This window comes from Melozone crissalis, unplaced genomic scaffold (genome assembly GCF_028551555.1).
Source record: "Melozone crissalis strain CALT ecotype California unplaced genomic scaffold, PUWL_Pcris_2 ptg000016l_1, whole genome shotgun sequence".
Taxonomy (NCBI): domain Eukaryota; kingdom Metazoa; phylum Chordata; class Aves; order Passeriformes; family Passerellidae; genus Melozone; species Melozone crissalis.
Genome location: NW_026535794.1, coordinates 4,473,870 through 4,497,642, shown reverse-complemented (window position 1 = coordinate 4,497,642; position 23,773 = coordinate 4,473,870). Strand labels below are relative to the sequence as shown.

Below are 23,773 nucleotides of genomic sequence, written 5' to 3'. Positions count from 1 at the left end.
TTTTCCAGAAGTTTCTCTTGAGATGCTTCTTCCAGCTTTTTAGAAGACATATATGAAAAAGGGAATGAAGTGAATTAATCTGGGAAAATTTGAAGGATTTATGTGAAACCTTCACACTCATGAACCTACAGTATCCTTTCCATGTGGGGATACAGTACTCAGAGGACTGTCATCCCAAAATTGCTTTTTTTTTCTCCCCATGGACTAAGAGAAGAGCCTTGTGGCTGTCTGCAGGAGTAGGTACCAATGAAACCATGAGCATGAGGGTGGTCAGAGCATGGCCTGTCCCTTCACAACTCCTCTCTGCCCAGCCTCCTGCCCCATGCTGTCCTGACTGACTCCATCTCAGCATCCAAACCTCATTTTCCACCCCAGAGCCATTTGGGGTGGAAACACGACCTTTTCTCACTGCAGAGCACATCCCTGGGGTATGATGCTCTGCTGGAAGCTGGAGCTGTGGATTCCACACCCCCTGCTCAGGCCCCAGTGTCACAGACATCTTTTATGAAAAATCCTTCCCTTAGGATTTTTCCTCCTGGGATGCTGAGAGGCCTCAGGAAGGAAATGTAAACATTGATTATCTGCTGCTGTGGAATGCAACAGGTGCATCTGTGATTGGCCCATGTTGGTTGTTTCTAATTAATGGCCAATCACAGTCAGCTGTCTCGGACAGAAAGTCCAAGCCACAAACCTTTGTTATCATTCTTTCTTTTTCTATTCTTAGCCAGCCTTCTGATGAAATCCTTTCTTCTATTCTTTTAGTATAGTTTTAATATAATATGTATCATAAAATAATAAATCAGCCTTCTGAAACATGGAGTCAAATCCTCGTCTCTTCCCTCATCCTCAGACCCCTGTGAACACCACCACACCCCAATCCCTGGCTGTCCTGCACATGTTCAGTGATGGAACCCAAACCCAACCCGAAATTCTGCATCCCAGTAACTGCAGCACAGCTGGCTCCACTGCAAGCTGGAACTGGGCATTTACTGCAAAGGAGGAGGGGGGAAAAAAAGATTGAAATAGTGTCAGAGGGAAGCAATTAGCCCAGCTCCAAAGTCAGCTTGCACTTGTGCCCCAGCCAGTTGGCACACACACGATCTGTGGTGCTCAGCACTGCAAACACTTTCCTGGAAGAGCTTTGGAGAGTCTTGTTTCAAGCTCTTGAGTGCTCACAGTTGTTCATTTCCATAATGACTCACTGAACACGAGCAGCTTTGTTTTCTTCCTGCACTATAAACCATAAATCCAGAGAAATTTGATCCATTTTCCCCAAATGCACAGGGGGCCGTGGACACACGTGTGCATGAGCACACACACAGACACACACGTGCACAGATGCTGTCACTGCAACAGACCCACCACCACTTTCCTGGCACTGCTGAGCTGAGACTGTTCCTGCTGATCCAAGAGCTACATCTGAATCACCCCAGACTTGTGCCATAAATGGTTGTTTTGTTGAAAGGGACACACGGCTTTAAAAGGCATCACAAAGTAAAGAGGAGAGTTTTCCCTAAAGAGAGTGACTTTATTCATCTTTGCCTTCCTGCCAGGAGACAGCAAAGGAAGAGGCTTCTTTTGAAGAGAGGAGACATGAGCAAGTTTCCAAAGCCTCTGAGGTGCACAGGGAAAAAAGGCAGCAGCCAGACCTTGATCATGTTCATTCTTCTCTTGTCTCAGAGGCATGGCTGACAATACCAGTACTTGGAGGATGGCATAAAAATCCAGGTGCTAAGGCACCTCAGGAGTCTCCAGTCCAAATCCCCTACTCACAGCAGGCTCAGAATGTTGCTTTAACCATTTGGGTCTTGAAAAATCCTCAAAGAATCTCTCACCCTCACTAGGAAACCTCTCCTTTCTGCTTAATTGTCTTTAGGAGGAAAAACTTTCTCCTTTCCCCATCTTATCTGGCCCTTTTTGGTTACAGTTTGCTTGTTCCTCCTGCCTCAAACCACTGTGAAGGGCTTGGGTCTGTCAGCAACCTTGAGGTACTGTCAGGCTGTTGGTAGCTCCATCCAAAATCCTTTCCCCATTTTGAATCAGCTTCTTTTGCATCCCTGCACATGGAGAGTGCTCCACACCTGAGCATCTTGGTGTCCCTGTGGCTGATCCTGCTTTAGTTTATGAATATCTCCTGTACTGGGGTCACCAAACTGGGCACAGCATCTGGCTGTGGGCTAACGAGTGCAAAGTGGAATAATAATTTCCTTCAAAACACCCCAGAGCTTTGCTGCCAGGCCACAGGCCTGGTTTGGGTTGATTTCAGCATCCATGAGCTCCCTGGGTGCTTTTCCACACTGCTGCTCCTCAGCCGAGTCCTCACCTTGAGGAGAGGCCAAGGAACTCCCCTTTGCTGCCCAAGACATCTGGGGAACATCTCTGCTCACAGATATCCTGGATGATCACAAAACCTTTAATTCACTGTTGAAAGGCAAGATCAACATCACTCAGTGCAAATTCAGAAATGTTTATTTGTTTTCTTGGCATGAGGGTGTGTGGATCACCTCCAGCATTTTTATGAAGGGCTACCCAGGGAAAATGGAAGTTCTTGCTTATCTGTTTTGCTCCCAGGTGGTTTCTCCTGGGCTGATTTCCAAAGAGCTAAATTCAAATTAATCAATTTCTGAGCAGCCCATGCCTTGGGATGGCATCAGCAGCTACTTTGGTTATTGTTCCCAGGAAAGGTGAGTATTCTGTCATCCATCTTGGATGTGCCAAATGCTGCTGGTGACAGATGTTAGCTGTCCACCTCTGGGACCAGACAGGCAGCAGAGACAGGAGCAGCACCACTGCTGTCAGGAGAGTGAACTGTGAACTTCTTCCAATGTCCTGCAGGTGAGAGCTTACAGAGTCTAAAAGGTTATTTTAATTTTCTTCAAACTGCACAAGTTCCTTGGGTAGGTACCAAGTGCAGTGGGAGATCAGCCACCTGACTTACTAAGACATAAACCAAATTTAACTTCATTAACTAATTTGTCTTCACCTATTTATTGTCTTAAATGTTCAGGGAATATTATTGTAAATGAAACTAGGGGCATTGCAGCAACAGCCCAGAACACTGGCACAAAGTGGGTGCCCTGGCACTGATATATTCCAGTGGCTCACTGAGGTAAACTCCAAAGGACCCCAGAGTTAACCATTAGTTCACTGCTTCAGATGCCAAATTTCTTTTCTATTCAGACTTGCTCCATGTCTTCTACACTTCTGGCAGCACCCATAACCTGCAGTTTCTGACAGAATCTGCTGCACTGTAAATCCGTTTTTCATCCCAGCAGGGCCCAGAGCCAGAGCAAACACAGAGAGACTCACAGTGCATGTTTCTAACCTGTGCATGTGTCTCTCCATTCAAACACAAGATGCCAGGGGCTGTGCATTGCTGCTGTGAGAAATAAAAGCACTGACCCAGTCCTTGTCACCATCGCATTTTCTGGAAAAATCCCTTTGCCAGGATTCCTCTCCTGGGAAGGAGCGAAGCCTCAGAGAAAAAGGAAAACAATTCTTATCTCATTTGCTTCTCCTGTGTTTTGCTGCTTTGGAATGTGTTTGGAGATTGTTTACCCACAGGTGATTGATTAGTTTCATGTGAATTGTTTTCACTTATTGGCCAATCAATGCCAAGCTGTGTTGGAACTCTGGAAGGAGTCACAAGTTTTCATTATTATCTTTTTAGACTTCTGTCTCTATCCTTTCTGTATTCTTTAGTATAATATATAATTTAGTATTCTTTTATATAATATAGATCATAAAATAATAAGTTAGCCTTCTAAGAACACGGAGTCAGATTCAACATTCCTCCTTTCATCAGGAGGTCTCAGAAAATGCAACAGGTCCTCTCTCATCAGGCACTCAAATCTCCTTCCCTCTTCCCTCCTTCCCTCTGTTATCTCTTTGAAGCACATGAATCCAAATGAGTTAGGAGAGGGAAAAGTTACAAAATGTTGTTTATTTAAATTTGCTGTTCATTGCCAGCAAGCTCAAAGTTGAGTATGACTGAGCTGATCGGACAGACAACCCCCTCCCTCCCCAACCCCCCGTAAGCAGGGGATTTATAACAATGTTTTCCAAGAGATTTTCCAGCCCCTGAAAACTAGAGCAACATAAATCTGGAGGTTTAAATCAAGCTCGTGCTGAAAAGTCCTATAAAACATCTGAAGAAAATTCAGAGTAAGCTTGATAAAAGTGGAAACAGTGAATTACTCCAGCTCTGTTGAGATGCAGGTGATGGAGAATGTATAACACAACATTTTTCTTACTGCTGTGGCAAAGCCCAGTGGAGAGAGTGCAGAGGGACAGGGATCCAGTACAAAACCACGAGCTGAGAAGGGAGGCAATTCTTCTTGCATTTAAATGCCCCCATGTCAGGATTTTATCAAGAGGTTGTTCTTCTTCTTGGCTCACTGTATCAAACAGGATTTCCTTCCCTGATTTTAGCTGCAAAACCGCTCTCAAGACAGATGTCCTCTTCCTTTCCAGAGTTAAAGAGAATGATGCCTGGTTTTATTGAAACCAACCCAGAGTAGTGTTTATTATTGAAAACATACAGTTTTCTTGAACATCACATAAAAAGCCTGGTAGATACAACTGCTCTAGTTCAAAATGCTCAATAGATACCTTTGTGCAGCACATAGCATTATCCTCGGAACACAAACATCCTCTTCTCATCCTTATTATCTTTACAGTGCTTCCCTTTTGTGTTTTTTTAAACCCAGAAGAGCTGTCCTTCCCCACCCTAATGCTCTGAGCTGAAAAAAAACCACTTTCCAAAGGCTTTCCACTTATGCTGTGCTTGGAAGCGTGGGGCTAAGAGGAATGAGAGTATTTTGTAGAGCTACTTAGAGCTACTCCTGTCCTTTGAAAATCTGTGTGAGAGCAGGGCATGGTGCTCACCAGGCAAAGTGCCCTGTGTGGAACAGTCCAGCGATGCCCTGACAATTCCCAGTCTGTCTCCAAGAGAGAAATGGGGAAGGCAGATAAATTCAGGCTTTTCACAACTTTTCACCTTTCAGACGCTCTTTTTCTTGCTGCCACAAGTCCTCAAATGACAGTTTTGCACAGAAGAAACTTTTTTACAAAGAAAACAAGAAAGGGATGGGCTATTATACACCAAAACTGTTGAAATCATTGGGAACCAATGTACAGGGTGAGACGGGCAGTGTGTTCAAAACAGTTTGTTCACCGCAATACGAAAGGGGGAATAAAACCAAAAAAAATGAAAGGAAGGTGAAAAAAAATTTGATTATTCCTGCCAGTGTGCTGTTCTAGACTTTGCATTGTGAACTTCCACAGGATGCAGTCAGGGTCGAACCTGTTCCTTCTTTGAATCTGTTTTACCACCACCAACTCCAAGAGGCTTTTCCCTGGTTGCCTCCAAGCAGCATCGCGGACGAAACAGGACGGGCCCCTCACTGGAAAGAGATCAGTGGGGCCAAAGGAGCAGAGTTTAGTTTGCAGGAAGGGCTCTGGGGTGGAGACAGGAGAGCTCTGAAGGCCACGGGGTGGTGGTGGTGGTGGTGGTGGGAGGTCAGACGGCCGCGGTCTGTTTGATGCTGTGGAAGCTGATGCGCGTGGGCGACGTGGGGATGGACATGGCCCGCGCCACGCGCACCCGCAGCGAGTGGTGGTCCTGCCAGCGGTGCCACCTCTTCCTGGCAGCAGAACGGACCTGGGGGGGAACACAGGGGACAAGGTCAAGGCACAATTTCAGGTTTAATTTCAGAATTTCAGAATTATGCACCCGTTATTTCACCCGCAGCGAGTGGTGGTCCTGCCAGCGGTGCCACCTCTTCCTGGCAGCAGAACACACCTGGGGAGCAACACAGGGCACAAAAAACCAAAAAAAAGCTATAGTACAGTGGAAGAGTAAAAGAAAAAGAGAATGCAAAATATCAACTATCAAACATGGCTGTTAATCTCTGTAAGAGCAGTCTCCTCTATTTATTAAGCATTTCTAGAGCCAAGACCATGTCCCAGAGTCAGCATTAGCACATTTATGATCTGAAATTGCCCAGGGATGCTCTGGGCTGTCATCAGTGGTTAGAGCTCCACAAGGAGCCCTGGGAACACAAATTATCAGCCTCACCTCTGTGAAACTTTAGTTGCTTGAGAGGACCAAAATTTCCCCTGCTCTGAGCACAGAGCTGCGTGCCTGTGTTGACCCTTGGTCTGTCTTTTTCTTGCAAGCAGGTCCTTTTTCAGAATTATCCTTTTCAGCTCCTTCTGCTGTGTAAAGTCAAAAATCCCAGTTTCTGAGCTGTGCTCAGATCAGATTTGCCAACATTATTTGTGCCTACAGAGTGTGGGCACTGCTTTGGAAGAGTCAAGAAAAAGGATTTGGATAATGGGATGAAAGGAAATCAGTGGGTGAGTTTTTCTCTTCTGACTGGATCACCTAACCAGGGCACTTGTCAAACTTTTACATCTTATTAAATAAAAAATACTGTTAAAAACCTCTTTTCCCCCTCCTCCACAGAAGAATAACAAAATAAATGAAAGAGATGGAGAGAAGGATGAAAACATTTAGAGAAGGTTTTCTGTTGACAAAACAGACATCAACTTTGTGCTTTATTACCTGTGCTAGACACTGGCTGCTGGCTAATTTCTTGCAGCCATAAAATGCAAGAAATTGCATTTGCAAGAAACTGAAAGAAACTGCATTTCAACTAGAAATGAGCTGAGAAAAGAGCCTTGAGTAACATGAAAAATCAGATTTTGGAAGAAATGTCATGTATCATTAGGAGAGCGGAAGAAGTTTTCATCCACTTACACAGAACAAAGGGGATGATTCACCTGGGGCTTTTGGATGCAATAATACTAAAATATACTAAAATATAAAACATATATAATATAGATATAAATACAAAAATATAATATATATTCTATATTATTTACTATATAATAAATATATCTAATAGTATATATTTAATATAGATATAGAGATAGATAGATATATATATAGATATATCTGCATATATAGATATATATATAGATATAATTTTTTATATATAATAATATACTAAAATATAATAGTTCTGTAGGTGTCTGGTAAGAAGAGTAGGAATAAATGAGCTGCCACAGCAATGGAAGCTGGAATTAAGGCTATTGGGATGTCACCACCCTCTGTCCCCAGGGGACATCCCTCACCTGGAAGTGTCAACAAGTGAGGGCCAGAAGGACAACAGGTCCTCTCTTGTTAGAACCCTAACTGCTGAAAATTTTAACTTTTCTGTACTTACAAACACTAACCCCCAAAAGAACACTACATTTAACCTAAAGCCGTTGAGAAAATTTCCAAAATTACATAATAAAACTAAAATTATAAGTGTACAGTTTAAATAAAAGTATATAATATGACATAATAAAAAACTTAAAGTTTAAAATTTTAAAATATGATAATATATATATAAAACAAAATAAAAGTTTTAAAACAGAAACTATAATCCTTCTTCTTCACCTTATTGTTTATGAGTTTAAGTAGTATTATATAATTAAATAAAAAATTCCCCATTACAAACCATGAGTAATGAATTATTAGGTTAAAAATAAAAATAATTTAAATATTATTTCCTAAACAATTTATCTTTAAAAAGTTATTAAAAAAGATGCAACGCCATTTTTAATTAATTAGTGCTATAGAACTCACAGCTTATAAAACTATAATATAAATAAAACTAATAAATCCAAACAAAAAATACTGTCTCACACATTTAATCCCAACATTAACACACAAAAAATCTGTATCTATATATCTATATCTATATCAACACTCTCTGTCTGTAGAAAAGTCACAGAATACCAGAATGATTTGGGTTGGAAGGGACCTTAAAAATAATTTCATTCCACTCCTTCCATTATCCCAGGTTGCTCCAAGCCCTGCCCAGCCTGGCCTTGGACACTTGCAGGAAACCAGGGGCAGCCACAGCTTCTCTGGGCACCCTGTGCCAGGTACCCACCCTCACAGGGAACAATTTCTTCCTCACATCTCATCTGTATATTCATGGTGTTCTTTAGTCTGTGACTGATTAAGTTCTTGCTCTGCTCAAATGCCACTCTTTATTCCCAGAAATCCTGATAAGAAGGCCAATTAATTAAATGAGTAAGGTTTACACAGATCTTGAAGGGCTTTAAAAAAGACTGATTTTTTTTTCTCTGAAAACAGGTTGCAGTGATGAATTCAACAATTTCCAACTACATTTAAGCACCTTTTTTCTGTGTTTCAGATCCTTGTGCTGCAGTTGGAAGTGACTGGAGAATAACTTTGGACTTTATTTCTGCAAGTTGTGGAAGGAATTGTGATGAATTTTGAATGGATCTTTCTGCAAGCTACAGATGAACAAGAGGGACTTTCAAGCAACGTCCAGACCAGCAAAATGGATCTTTAAATTTCACGGCACTGGTCTCACTGTGCCTGACTCTGCAGTGAAATTAATTTTCATGAGATTTTTGAAGTCCTGGCCTGTCCCTGTAGAGACTTAGTAAGGCCTAAGGTATTGACAACACCTCATCAAAAAGAAACAATTAAAATAGGTCAGTTGAAATCTGCCCTTATTTGTGTGAATCACTGCCCATAAATGAAGCTGAAGATGAGAAGCTCAGCTGGTTATGTGCATGGATTAGGTGTTTAAGATTTGAGGCGTGGGAAAATCCCATCCATTACTTAACAGAACTTAAATGAATGTAAGGTGATGCCTCAAATAGTACTTTGAAAGTTTTCCAAATGTTCAGGGTGTTCCTTGTGCTGGTGTTTGCAGGGTCCCCAGGACGAGGGAAGAGATAAAATCTTGATTCCATGTTTCAGAAGGCTGATTTATTATTTTATGATATATATTATATTAAAATAAAATTATATATTAAAACTACACTAAAGAAAGAGAAAGGAGACATCAGAAGGCTAGCAAAGAAAAGAATGATATTAAAATCTTGTGACTGCTCAGAGTCCTGACAGAGCTGGACCTGTGATTGGCCATTAATTAAAAACAACCGCATGAGACCAATCAAAGATGCACCTGCCACATTCCACAGCAGCAGATAATCAATGTTTACATTTTGTTTCTGAGGCCTCTCAGCTTCTCAGGAGAAAAAGTCCTGGCGAAAGGATTTTTCAGAAAATATGTCTCTGAGAGTTCCTCAGGGAGGAGGGATGGCAAATGCTGTGTTTAATAGCAAATGTTGTGTTGGTCAAACCTCTCCAGATCCTTGGAAGGATTAAGCACAGAATGATTTCAAGCAAAGAAGCAGAGTGGCCTCAGCACAGAGACCCCTGGCTGACACCCCTGGATCTCCAGGTGAGGAGTTCTGATGCTCCCAGAGAGACAGGATTGTCTTTACTGTCCATGTTTTATAAATCAAATTCATCACTGAGCAACTGCACCTGTGCAAGGCTCCCACAGGCCCAGCCCCTCAGGCCAAGGGTGCTCATGTTACCATCACACAAAATATTGAACTGAACACCCCCATGAAGATGCCATTATCAGGATTGAATCCTCCTGAGGTCAGGAAGGAATGTAGTCAAAACAACCTGCAAGGCTCAAAGGAAACAAAAACAAAGCTTGGGGACAATGTTGGGTTTTGTTTCAACTGGTACCCTACCTCACACCACTATTTATATAACTTTGTTACGGAGTTTTTTTCTGCCTAAAAAATTATCCTGCTTAATTGGATTGGTCTGCAATCCCCTTTTTTATTTTTTTTTTCCTGAGGGTCTTTGGCAGCAATTCTTTACAATCTGGGGATATTTTCACAGCACCTGCCAGCCTGGGATGTCAAAGTTTATTTGTAAGGCCACAGCAGTGCAATTTTGGTATCATAAATAACAGTTCAAGAAGCTGCAATAATTCTGACTAGCCATACAGATTTGTCACACATTTGTCACACAAGGAAACAAATGCTGCTCCTTTCTTCTGGGCCACAAAGGACCACGACTGCCCACAGCAGAGGGAGGCCAGGGGTGCACCCAGCCCACCCCAATCCCTCTGGTTTTGTTGTGGGGTGCTCTGGAGTCACCCTCACATCTGCAGTGGTGTAATGAGGAGGAAAATGGGATGGGAAGGACCCTCAGGGCAAAGGGGATTAAACTTTAGCCCTCCAGTCCACCTCCATGTTTGTATTTATTGAGAGATTTTAAGCAATGCTTAACACACATCCTTTGGGCTTGGGATGAATAATGTGGAGCCTGCCTGGGCTGATGGGCAGGGGATGAGAAACCATCTCAGGGCTGACTCAGAGCTGGCAGCTCTAATGAACAGCCTCCCAAGATGATCAGATCAAAGCAAGCCACTTTGAGCTTAATAGATTTTGAAAGACAGATGATGCTTGGCTAAAGGGTCAACAGAAAAAAAGGAAACTAAACATATTTATCTTTGCCTTGCACCTTGTTGAGAGAATAATTTACAGTGGCATCTGATCTATTCCTCTCTGATGATATTTTCTCTCCAAGCCAGCTAATTGCATTTTAAATGTCAATTCATGGATGATTATTGATATTGGTCAGGTAATACTGAGTCTGAGTCCTGAGCTAAGAATTCAGGCTCTAGAAGGATGTTTTCAGACTCAGGTCTGGCTGGTTATGAATCCCTCCAGGATATGGATAGAAATGAAGGACAGGCACCTTATTATGGACACAGAACTCATGAATTACAGAATAATTAAGGTAGGAAGGGACATCAGAAGGCCTGTGGTCCTATGCCATGACCAGAGCACATGCAGCACAGTGGTTTTATCCAGTTTTGAAATTGTATCAGGATCTTATCAAGTAATCTTGTGCACAAACAAGGACAGAGATCTCAAAACACCCTTGAGCCTCTCTTCCAGTGCTTAAACATCCTCACTATTATATTTTTCTTCCCTGTTTAATCAGGATTTGTTCCCTTCATTCAGCTTCAGAGTGGAGCTTGCTCTTCCCCAAGCAGCCCCTCCTCAAGCGCCATGCCTTTGTAGATGTAGGTTGCTCTCAAACACCGTCACCTCCATTCCCAAGCTCCTGCTCTGGGCTCTCCCATCATGTCTGGAAAGGTTTGCAAGGATCACTGAATTCCCATTCCCATTCCCAAGCTCCTGCTCTGGAATGGATGTGCTGGGATCTCCCATCATGGCTGGAAAGGTTTGCAAGGATCTCTGAAGGATCTGGTGGTAACTGGAAATGGCATGAAGCACCTGGTAACAAGGAGAAGTGATCTCTGGAGCAGGGATTGCTACTCCTCTGTTATCCTCTGGTTGCCATCATCACTGCTGAGGTAGCAGGAGCGGTGTATAAAATGGAAAGGAAATAAAGTGTATAAAAGGAAATAAAGTGTTTCATATTCCAGCCCTATTTGGAATATGAAACACTTTAAATGCACTCTTTGCCTCCCTCTGAAATACTTTAATTTATCTCAGGAGCAAACCATCACTGTTAAAGTCTGGCTAAAAGGTAGACACAACACCAGTAAGGGAACTGGATGGAGGATCCATCCTCCTTTAAAGAAACTTTGTCTGGAATGAGTCAAAGAGAGAAGAGAAATGCTGGGAGTGCTGTGCCCATCTTCCCCTGTGGACACTGACAATTTGGTCAGAGAGAGAAACAGAAAAACTTTCCCAGAAATTCTTCTGGGGAGTTTTAAGAATGCTGAGAGAAAAAATTAAAACAATCTTGCAGCTGGTGTTTTCAACAGTTGTTTTCACATAAGATGTTCACCAAAGGGTGTTTCCTTAATTAGCCAATCATCCTAATATCCAATCTAAACCTGCCTTCTTTCAGTTTGAAGCCATTCCCCCTTCTCCTGTCACTACATGCTCTTGTAAAGTCTATCTAACTTTGCTCCAAAAATCTCCATTCTAAACCCTTTTTTTTTAATCCAGTGTTACCTGAAATGAAATTCAGTCTGGTGATCTGCGAGTTGACTGAAAAATTTTGAGGAGCATCTTGTTTTTTTGCAGTCATTGAAACAGAAGTTCACAAGCTGCATTCACTCCTCTGAAGTGGCATTCAACACAAATGCATACAGATTTTTCATTATGCCAATTTTCATAACACCTCGACTTCTCAGAAACCTCTCATTGTCAATTTTCTTGGAAGTCCAGAGATGCTCTTTTCCATTTCGATTAAATGCAATTTGCATATTTTTGCCCTCTAGTGTTTCTCTCTGTCCAAAAAATGTAACTTTTTTTTCCCATAAAATCTCCAAACAAATTAATGAGTCAAGTGCCAAGGGCCCCTTGTGCCCACCCATGGCACACACACTTAATTTAAAACAGCTCCAGACCTTTTCAGAAGCTATAAGACATAAAAAGCTGCAAACTTTTAATCTAAACTGCTTCTCCTTCACGGATTCACTGCAATTATTTGTCTATAAAGGCTTGGAAAGAGGGAACAGAGCTGGGGAAGGGTCTGGAGCACAAATGTGATGAGAATGAGCTGGGAAAGGGGCTCAGCCTGGAGAAAAGGAGGCTCAGGGGGAACCTTGTGGCTCTGCACAGCTCCTGACAGGAGAGGACAGCCAGGGGGATTTTGGGCTCTGCCCCCAAGTCAGAAACAACAGGACAAGAGGAAACGGCCTCAAATTGCAGCAGGGGAGGTTGAGATCGGATATTTGGAGGAATTTCTTCACTGAAAGGGTGGTCAGGCATTGAAAGGGGTGACAAAGTGGTGGAATCCCCATCCTGGAAGTGTTCAAAAGCTGTGGATGGGGACATGCTTTGGTGGGGGCTTGGCAGTGTGTGGTGAATGGCTGAATTTGATTATCTCAGATTGGTTCTTTGATTTACTGATTTTATCTTCAGCTGAGGGGCCTGACAGCCTCTCTCATGCAGCCAACAAAACCTGAAATTATTTCAGCCTCACAGTCCAGGAGCTGTGTGTGGCACTGTGTTCTGTGGAAATGAGGGCAGGGGAGGTGGCTGCATGCCCAGGTCAAATGTCCACTCAAAAATGAAGGAAATAAAATCAGACCGTTTGAAATTCTTTGTATGGGCTGAATTTTAAAGCTTCACTTTTCCCCTCCAGTGCTGCCACATTTGTGAGACCAAATCACTGAAAATCAGGACATTTTGTGGTGGTATCAGGGGTTACCAAGGTGTCATTTTGGGTTAGATCTCGAGGCATGTTTGTTTAAATCAATGGAAGTAACAGAGGAAAAACTCTCAGCTGTTTCATTTTCCAAACTTCACAGACAGAACTCTGACAAAGGGACAGAAGCTTCCCAGAATAGAATCCCTGAATCCCAAAATATCTCAGCTTGGAAGGGATCCATAAGGATCATCAAGTCCAGCCCTTGCCAACTCTGTAGGCAAACTCTTCTCTGGAACAGCCTCTCATATCCTGAGTGTTTTTAAGATGCTAGTTTGGATTTTTAAACCCAGTTTTAGTTGTACAGAGGTTTTGGAGCTCCACAGACTGCACTGCTCAGATATTGTGGGGACTGGACGGGGGGTACAGCAGAAAGCTACCAGAGCCAAGAGAATTTTCCACTTTATTTTTCAACCCATGCAGGTTTGTCAGGACACATGCTTCCATTTCCTGTGGCTCTATCAAAATGCAGCCTTAAGTAATATTTCTGCATTTTGCTCAGATTCCAGTAACTGCTATTAATGCTTTCCCTGTACCCAAACCAAGTGATTTTCACATCAGATTGAGAAATACTCTCAGCATTTACTAAATCTCACTGCAAAATCTCTACGTGCACTTTAAAACACAAGCAGTAAATTCATTGCACAATTTCCTTTCCTCACAAGGGGGTTAATTGTGTAGCCTCTCCTTATTCTGAGAACATTAAAATCCAGCACAACTGTGCAAAGGCTGACAGGGAAGGAATTTTGCAGGGGTCCCTCAGTGGCTGATGTTGAAAACAACATCACCTCTGTTCTTTTAGTTCCTATTATTCTCCTTCTTCCTCAAAAATACTTCCTGATGAGAAAACTCAGTGAAATCACACACTGAGCCTCAGGAAAAAAACCCAAATCAGGGGTTTTAAAGTGGTTTCCTAGGGAGTAGAACATCCCTACAGCAATTCTTTCACACCTGAGGAACCCACAGGGGTGTTTCCTCTGTCTTCCAATAAATCCAGCAGCTTTTAGTCCCACAGAAAAAGAAAACACATAAATTGTGAAGGGACAAGCTCCCCACACATGAAGCACACATTGAAGATCTTAAGAAGGGACTTCTGGGATTTTTTTGAGGGCAATCCATAATTTTTGAGCTCTACTACAGACAGCTACTGGCAGTTTGTAAGTGCCCAGCAGGAAGTGCATCAAATATGGGACAGGATAGATGGAGCGGAGATCACAGCATTATTAAAGCTTAAATTGATGGATTTTCCAGGCTTTTTGCTTGTGTCATCATTCAGAGCAAGACTGGCACTGGGGGGGATGAGTAAGCTGATAAAGACCTTTACATGCATTTAAGGAACCCAGCTCTGCTGTAACTGGAAAACCTGAATTATTTAAAACGTTCTGAGACAGCAAGTTATCAACCCATCCACCAGAGCCAGGAACATCAGGCTCACTGAAGAGATACTAACAAGGCTTCAGTGATTTCTATGAAACTTTCAGGCTGCTGCTCACTGGTTATTTTTACCTTTTTTGAGCAAAATCTGGTACTTTATGGGGATTGAGCGGCATTGCCTTCATCACCACTTCTAATAGGGATGCCTGGCTGGGAGCAGCTCAGCTTTTAAAATAGTGTACTGTGAAATGCAAATTTGTGTTCTGGACAATGAGATTACACACCCAGAAAGTTCTGAAAATTCACTTTGGTTTGGGTTTGCTGCTTGCTTCAGTGCTGTGCAAAGCTGAGGCTAGAACAAAACGGGAAATTTTATCCTGTAAAAGCTTTATGATATTCAAAAAACCCACATTCTTACAGCACATTAAGATGAGCTCAAAGTTTTTTCACAGTTTTAAAATAGACACTATTTAATATTTGGGAGGTTTGGACTTATGGTTCACCTCAAAGAAGCAGTGAGAGAGTTGCTATGGTTTAGTCAGCCAAGAGCCAATCCAGGCTGGAGCTGCTCAGGTGAGCAGATGGAGGTGCCTGCTGTAAACCAAGCTGATGAAAAGATCAAAAAGCAGAAAGGTTGTATTGGCTGGCTTGAATTATTGACACAGAAGCATTTGAGAAGCCCCATTAGATCCCACCTGGCTTTCCCACTTCCCAGTCAGATGAGTGTGGCATTCATATTCTCTGAAAAATCCCTTCTCCCAGGATTTTTCTCCTGGGAAGCTGAGGACCCTCAGAGAAAAGGAAAACAATTCTTATCTCATTTGCTTCTCCTGTGTTTTTTTTTCATGTGGAATGTGTTTGGAGATTGTTTACTCACAGGTGATTGTTTCATTGGATTCTGCTGTGAGTTGTTTTCATTCTTTGGCCAATCAGGGCCAAGCTGTGTCGGGACTCTGGAGAGGGTCACAAGTTTTCATTATTATCTTTTTAGCATTCTGTAAGTATCCTTTCTGTATTCTTTAGTACAGTATGGTATTCTTTAATATAATATATTATCATAAAATAATAAATTAGCATTCTGAGAATATGGAGTCAGATTCATCATTCCTCCCTGCCACGAGGTCCCTGCAAATACAATAGATGACAATCTTCTCCAGATCCTGCATCAGGTGGTAAGAGCCATGAGGATGCCTCAGATCCTCTGCAGCCTCCCCAGCAGCACCAGATATCTGAGTTTAGGGAAATGAATCAACATCCCAAGCTGGGTGTCTCAGCCTTGGACAGACTCCCTCAGAAATACCTGCTCCCAGTGTGATACAGCTGGAAAATCAGGTCTGGAATCAGTCCAGATTTCCCAGCAGATTACTCTCAAGGCCTACAAGTGCATCAGGTGAATCACCCTCCTTTGACAGGCTCAATTATGTCTGAACTCATCAAAGCTACAGGAGACGGGATGTTGGCTCATGGCTTTGGACAGACAGCTTCAGACTGGTGTAGGGAAGGGGAAGTTTGGATATTCCTCCCAGTAAAAAGAGCTGAAAGAATGCCAGAATAGCCAGAAGAGTGAAAACCTTCTGTGAACAGCCAACAGCTACCAGTCTGAGTGCCACAAAATGGAAGTGGGGTGACACAGAAAGTCCTGAGTGGCTGTGAAATCACATGGCCTGGGTTCCAGCCCCTGATGGTCACTGGGACACCAGTGGAAAAAGGAAAAAAGACTAAAAAAGCCTGATATTTGCAGGAAGAGTCTCCTTCTGCTGGAACAGTGCAGACCTGATGAATATGACAAGTAGATCACTAATATCTCAAGCTGGAAGAGACTCACAAGAATCATTGAATCCAACTCCTGCAGAGACATCCCAAAAATCCCAGACTGTTCTTGTCCACAGGTGGCAACGAGGGTGGAGAGGGGCTGGGAACACAAACCCTGAGAGGAACCCCTGAGGGAGCTGGGGGTGCTCAGCCTGGAGAAAAGGAGACTCAGGGCTGCCCCCATCACTCTCTGCAGCTCCTGAAAGGTGCCAGTGCTCAGCTGGGGCTGGGCTCTGTCTGCAGCAGCACTGACACACCCAGAGCACACAGCCTCGAGCTGCACCAAGGGAAATACAGGTTGGTGTGGAAACCCAGGACACTGGGAATGTTTCTCTGTCTGTTCTGGGGTGCCCTGACCCCCAGGGGAGCACCGACTCTGACCCTCATTCATGGGGAAAGTTTCTTATACTCCAGAATAGACTAGAATCCAAAAAGTGTGAAACAGATTATAGAGAGCAGTGTAGGTGTGTCACTTGGTGAGAAATTGAGGTTCTGGGATTTTTAGTGTGTTGTGGATGGCAGCAAGATGGAGGGCACAGGGTGTCATCCTGGGTTTCTTCTTCATGCTGCTTCTTCCTCCTTCTCCATGGGTTTGGGTGGCATTTTGTAATTGGGCAGAAAAGTCCCCATTGCAGCTCTGTGGGATCAGTGATTGGGTTAAAAGGGAAAATAATCCAGGTGTCAGCTCTTAATGGGATAGTTTAGTCTTAAAAGGACTTGGAACAAGAGATTGTTGGCCATTTTGTGCCTTCTAATGAAAAGCTGCTGAACTCACAGCAGTGAGACTGTTTTACTGATAAGAAATAATAAACACCTGAGTGTGAACATGAACTACTGTCTCAAGTGCCTTCAATCCAGACCCAGAGAAACCCATAACTGGTACCACCACAGGTTGGACATCAGGAAAAAGTTTTTCACAGAAAGAGTGATAAAGTTCTGCAATGGCTGCCCGGGGAGGTGGTGCAGTCCCCATCCCTGGGTGTGTTTAACAAAGCCTGGATGTGGCACTGGGTGCCAGGGTTGAGTTGAGCTGTTGGGGCTGGGTTGGACTGGATGATCTTGAAGGTCTCTTCCAGCCTGGTCATTCTGGGAATTCTGTGCATCCCTGGGAGTGTTGTCCAAACCTCCTGGAGCTCTGGCACCCTTGGGAATGTTCCCATTCCCTGGGGAGCCTGGGCAGTGCCCAGCACCCTCTGGGGGAAAACCTTTCCCTGATACCCAACCCAAACCTCCCCTGACACAGCCTGAGGTAAATGCAGTTTTTCAGGCACCTGTATTTTGGAGAAAGATTTAAACTCCCTGTTTTTTAAGAGGCAAATGGAATGGTGACAATTTATGGAAGGAAAGTTGGAAAGAGAACAGAGAAACTTGCTGCCAGGATATAAAAGCGGGATGTGCTTAATTCAGAAAACTGAGCTGCTTCTTAGCATCACCTCAGAATAAATGAGGAAGAGGGAAAGATACTAATGTAAAATAGAACAAAAGAAAACTAATGTAAAATAGAACAAAAGAAATACAATAAAAATAAAATAAATCTGTAAAATGAAAATATTTAAAATAAAATACTGCTGCTTTAAGGCCATGCCCATTCTTTCTCATAGCCCACAATGAAATTAAGCAGCAGCACAAAGTTTATACCAATACAAAAGGAATAATGAAATATGGAATTGATTTCTGCAGAGACTAAAATTTTAGCTGGACAAAGATGACACATTTTAATGCAGGTAAATGAGTCATTGACAATGTAAACAGGGGAAAGATTTAAATCTCTCACACTTTGGGGTGGAAGTCAAACACTGAGGTGTATTAGTGAAGCATTTCTTGCTTGAGTAGCAGTACTTCATATTAATTCTGATTTAATTTGTTTTCAACTCTCTTTTCTGAATGCAACAGGCACTGATCACTCAGAGACGGTGACCCACATGGACAAACTCACTCAGCCCAGCATGGCACTATAAAAATGGGTCACCTGCAGCATATCCTTAACCAGAGTCCAGCTCAGAAGTAATTAGCTATGCCCAGAAATAATATTTTTAATTAATGAGTAACTTCAAAGAAGTCTTAAGATGAAGAACAGAAAATGTATAATCTGCCAAAACTTCTTTCCCTCTGCCCTGATCTCACAGGCAATAGTCTGAAATTGATAAAGTTTTGAGGACAAAGGCTGGGAAATTCAGGTGCAGATTAGGAGCCTTCTACAAGAGATTGATGGGACTGGAACCCACTGTAAAAGCATCTCAGGTCTCTGTAATCAGGCCCCCAAACAAACAAATTCCATCTCCCAGGGGTGAATCACTTACCTCACCATTCAAGAAGCAGTAAAATACTGACACAAAGAAACCCTGGAAAGAAAAGAAAGCAGGCAATTATTAGGTGAACATTTCAACACTGTCACTGACAGAGGGGATTGTCCCAGCAGCTGGGCGAAAACATCTCTCCAGCATCCAGAGGGGCTGCCCCATGGCTGACAGCTCTGGGGGGACACCCCAGGCACTCACAGGGGGTGTTAAATGGCTTCAGAGGGTCCCAAGAGGGCAAGTGCATCATCAGATTGCTTAAATTCACCTGAGCTGAAAGGCTCTGGGCAATCTGCTGACAGCAGTGACTGCAAAGGTTGGAATTCCTGAGAGTGGAATTCTGCCCATCTTGGTTTCAGGGCTGTAATTATTATCACCATTAACCATCAGAGACATTAATCAGTCACCAGAGACTCCCTGTGCTTTCTTTCTTATACACGTCTTCATAGAACTAATGAGCAATGCAGCATTTCTTTGAGACACTGAGCAACAGCAGATAAAAAATACAATCAATTTTAGGGAATGAAAAACATGGAATTACTTTGCAGGTAAAGGCTAAGCTTTCTTGACAGGTTAAAAGGGATATTTTTTATTTTGGATATTCAGCTGTGATTTGTGGTGGGATGCAATCAGGAACAACAGTAACCCAACCCTAGTTTTGCAGCTGTATGTTTGAATTGATATCCTGGGTATCAGAGCACTTATTCCTGCACCAGGAGGTAAAAACATCAATGTCAAACAAATTCCCACCCTAGTTCAGGAGGTGAAGCTGCAGGACACACCTGGGCAGAAAGGGGTGGCTAAAGAGCCTTCAGAGTGTTCAGCTGCTTTTGGGTTTGTGTCAGATTCACAGAGCTGGGGCAATTGCTCACATTCCAATTTCCATCCTTTCCATTCTGCCTTTTCCACCCTGCCAGAGCTCCAGGTCATCCAGGGGAGGGAGGAGATGGGGCTGATGGCTCAGGGCAGGCTGGGCAACACAGCTCAAGTGTGTCTGGAACACTGTCCCTTTCCCCCCAGAGAAATTCCTACCAAAAGTTTGTTCAGTGATCCATCCCTTGAAACATGAATGATCTTTGAATATTAAGAAATATCAGGAATTTCTCTGAAAGCAGTTGGTTAATGTTTTGTTGTCTTCCTTTCTTTTTAACCAATTGGTTCTAAACTTATCCTTACCACACCTTTTTTTTCTGAATGAGAGAAAATAGTTAGAATAAAATCCCAACATCCCTTTAAAAATCACCACATTACATAACTTCTAATATTAATTAAAAAATTGGGCTGTTGGCGGCACAGAACAGCACATCATTATTACCTAACAAGGAGCTTCTTTTTACTCCCTTTTCTCCTTTTCTGGGTGCAATGAAGAACTAAAGGTGACACTGATGGATTAAATAAACAAAAACTTGTCTGGAGACTCTTAGAACCCAAACAGAGCAGCAAGTGCAACAGGCAGGAGCTGTTTCCCTTTGGTTTAGCAACACTGAGTCCAAGTCTGAGCCCACTGTGAGCTCTGGGAAGAGAGAGGCACCTCTGGAGGGGAACCCCTCATCCTCCCTCAGGCAGGTGGATGAAACAACTTCTCTCTCTCTGCTGATTTGATGTGAGGAGCTGAACTCAGAGCTGAGTAAAGGGAGATGAATCCCTCCAGTGCACACCTGAGAGGATTTCCCACCCCACGTGACACTCTTGTACACCTGTTATTCATGCGTGGACTAAGCTGAGCTATTTGCTGAGGGATGCAGGACTCCAGGCAACTCTTCCAAATGCAGTTTATTCCATCCAAGATGTTACAGCAGCCCAGGGTCGTGGGTGACAGAGCTGTGCCCACAGCTGTCAGCTCCAGCTGCAGGCAGCCCTGGAGACCCTTTGGCTTTGGTTACAATGCATTCTATACTTTCCTTTACTGAGCATCTTAATACAGAAGAACCAATCTATACATTAACTTTTACCTATAGCCTATCATAACTACTGTAATTACCATATTCATGCTACAATTCTCCAATCACAAAAAGTTAGTACATTACAGTTTAAGCTAGAAGTTGTTTTTCAGCTTTCTTGCAGTGGAAAATTCTGAGACCTTTTTTCTACTTGCAACATTGGCAGATTTGTTTGCCTGTGCTATCTTTCTGCTTGGTAAAAACATCTTGTTTGGGGTGAGTTTATTCTGTACTCTAAGCCATAAAAACCCCTTGTAACTAACACACCCTTTGCCTTAGTTATCCACTGAGACTGGCTCAACAATTCTTCTGTATCAAAACCTGCTTTCATTTCTATTCCTTCTTCAGATTCTACATTCAAAAACCTTTCTGCCAAGCACACATATCTGTGAGACTTTCTTGTCAAACCTTCATTCTTCCCAACAATTCACAACTATAATTTCTATCACAGACTTCATTGCCTGAAGTTTCATGGCTGAAAAGCAGCAAGAACAGAGCTGTATGGAGGATAGAATTTTCAGATGATAGGGCTGTACGCCTGCTCTCTTACCTGAAAAGACTGAAGGAAGGAATTGAAATAGATGAAAACAATCTGGGAAATGTCATCCTCACCAGGGTTCACAAAGAAAAGCATGTAGGTGATGCCAAGCAGGGGCAGGAGAACCAACGTGGCCTTGACTGCCTTTCTGTGGGCAGGGAACAGAAAACAAATGAACTGTCACTGTCACATTTTCTGAAAAATCCTCTTTGCCTGGGATTCTTCTCCTGGGAAGCTGAGAAGCCTCAGAGAAAAGGAAAACAATATTATCTCATTTGCTTCTCCTGTGTTTTGCTGTTTTGGAATGTGGTTTGGACATTGTTTACCAACAGGTGGTTGTTTGATTGGTTTCATGTGAATTGTTTTAACTTAATGACAATCACAGTCAGGCTGTGTCAGGACTGTGGAAGGAGTTACAATTTTAATTATTATCTTTTAGCTTTCTGTAAATATAATATAATATAATATAATATAATATAATATAATATAATATAATATAATCCTTTTAAGAAGATGGAGTCAGATTCATCATTCCTCCCCACGACAGGGGACCCTGAAAATACCACATGAACACAGGGAAAAACAACCATGGAAAGGAGGAACATGGAAGGAGTGCCACCCTCCCTTTGTGGCTTCCCCCACACTCTGAACTCAAGGGGGTGAATGGGAACCTTATTTTTATCCCTCTTTCACCTTCTTCTTCCTTTTCTCTCCTACCAGTGAGGCTCAAAGCCTTGGGATCCTCTGCAGGTTTGCTGAGTGATTTCTGATACCTCAGGGGGATGTGATCAGTGCCCAGATCAGCTGAGACCTGCTCTGGGCCCATCATTTGATGGTAAACACTTTCTGCAACACCCAACAGCTCCTTGGGGCTGTCTTAGGAACCACAAATCACAAAGCAGGTGGTGAAAGATTTATCATCAATAATCATCAATGATTAATAGAATTACTAGGGGATAATCCCTATTATTGGGGCTGTAACAGTGTCTTGGGGTGTCAGCTGAGAGCAGCTTGTCATTGTATGAACATAAAGGCTGAAATTTGGCTAATTCTGTATAAATTCCTGGATAATACCATAAGAGGTAGATAAAGACAGGCAGGGGAGCACAAAACCAGTGTCAGGATGAAGTGACAGCCTTAAGGTACCACTGCCACACTATTTAATATCTGCTTAGCAATGGGCTGCACTGCTCTGCCTTAGAGCATCAAGGCTTTGCTGGAATTCTAAAGGTTTCCATTTAGGCTGGAAAAGACAACTACCTCAGAGAGCCTGCAAGGATAAGATCATTGTCATCTGTTCAGGAACAATGGCAGTTGCTGTAGATTAATTCCCTCTCATGTCTCTAATGCCTCCCTGCAAGCTGCAGAAGGGATAAAAATGTACTGAGGTTTGAATCAGGGCTTTTTCAGGCCAGTTTTAGTTTTGTGGCATGAGGTTTGAGCAAGCAAAATGGGTTTTATTCCTTTCATTTCTCAGGAAATGTGCAGGGAAGGGTCTGAACTACAGACCACTGCAGGAACTTCACTAACAAAACCCTGACGGGAGCAAAAGGAAGCAATCAGGCAAAACAACAAAGCCCATTAGTGCAGCAAAACTGCCTCCAAAGTGCAGCCTGATTTGAGGACATCAAGATGCAACTCAGCTTGATATGCTGACATTTTACCCAGAAATGAGTTAGAGTGACTGATCTCACTCCACAAAACCTGTGCCATTTCCTACTGCAAGGACCTGACAGTCCCTAAGTCCTCCAAATACCTTCCAAGATGCTGCAGATGACAGAGGAAGGCACTCAGCATCTCCTGGTGTCTGAGAATTTGCTTTTAGGCTGTTAAAGCTGATCTAAGCCCACACTGGTGTCTGAAGGGGCCAGGCCAACCTTCCCTCCTGGCTTTTCCTTCCTGCCATCCCAGCACTTGTGGGGTTCTGCTGGGTGTGGGAACTCATTTACCTGAGAAGCCAAACCCAAATGAAGGTACTGATTAGCTGAGGATCAGTTCTGTGATACAAGCCACTGAGTGGTTACTCTAATTCTGGCAGCAGCTGGAAGGAAGGGGCACAATCACCCCTTGTGAGGGTGTTCACAGGGGTCTCAGGTTGAGGGAAGAGATGAGGATCTGACTCCATGTTTCAGAAGGCTTCATTTATTATTTTATGATATATATTACACTAAAACTATACTAAAAGAATAGAAGAAAGGATTTCATCAGAAGGCTGGCTAAGAATAGAATAGCAAAGAATGAAAACAAAGGTTTGTGGCTCAGGCTCTGTATCCAAGCCAGCTGGGCTGTGATTGGCCATTAATTAGAAACAACCACATGAGACCAATCACAGATGCACCTGTTGCATTCCACAGCAGCAGATAATCAATGTTTACATTTTGTTCCTGAGGCCTCTCAGCTTCTCAGGGGGAAAAATCCTAAGGAAAGGATTTTTCATAAAAGATGTCTGCGACAACCCCTCATTCCCCTCCCCTACATTTTAAATGGAGCATTAAATACCTGTATGCATACATTATTCACAGAACCCCAGGATGGTTTGGGTTGGAAGGTTAAAGATCATCCAGTTCCAGCCATTGCCATGGGCAGGGACACCTTTAACCATCCCAGGCTGCTCCATGCCCTGTCCAACCTGGCCTTCGGCACTTCCAGGGATCCAGGGGCAGCCACAGCTTCTCTGGGCACCTGTGCCAGGGCCCCACCACCTTGACAGGAGAGAATTTCTTCCCAATATCCATCCAAACCTGCCTTCTGTCAGTTTGAAGCCATTTCCCCT

General features: G+C 43.0%; 1 protein-coding gene across 2 annotated transcripts in view; it reads right to left on the bottom strand.

Annotated features, from left to right (window-relative positions):
* Positions 1–3,924: 3,924 nt before the first annotated feature.
* The window catches only part of CRHR2 (corticotropin releasing hormone receptor 2), a 157,418-nt gene continuing 137,569 nt past the window's right edge, over positions 3,925–23,773 (bottom strand). For both annotated transcript variants that reach the window (XM_054274041.1, XM_054274040.1), the window contains 3 exons: positions 21,013–21,148; positions 18,526–18,567; positions 3,925–5,662 (listed from right to left, as the gene is read on the bottom strand). In XM_054274041.1, the coding sequence (XP_054130016.1) occupies positions 5,522–5,662; positions 18,526–18,567; positions 21,013–21,148 (319 nt within the window). In that variant the 3' untranslated portion in view covers positions 3,925–5,521. The remainder of the gene's footprint in view (positions 5,663–18,525; positions 18,568–21,012; positions 21,149–23,773) is intronic.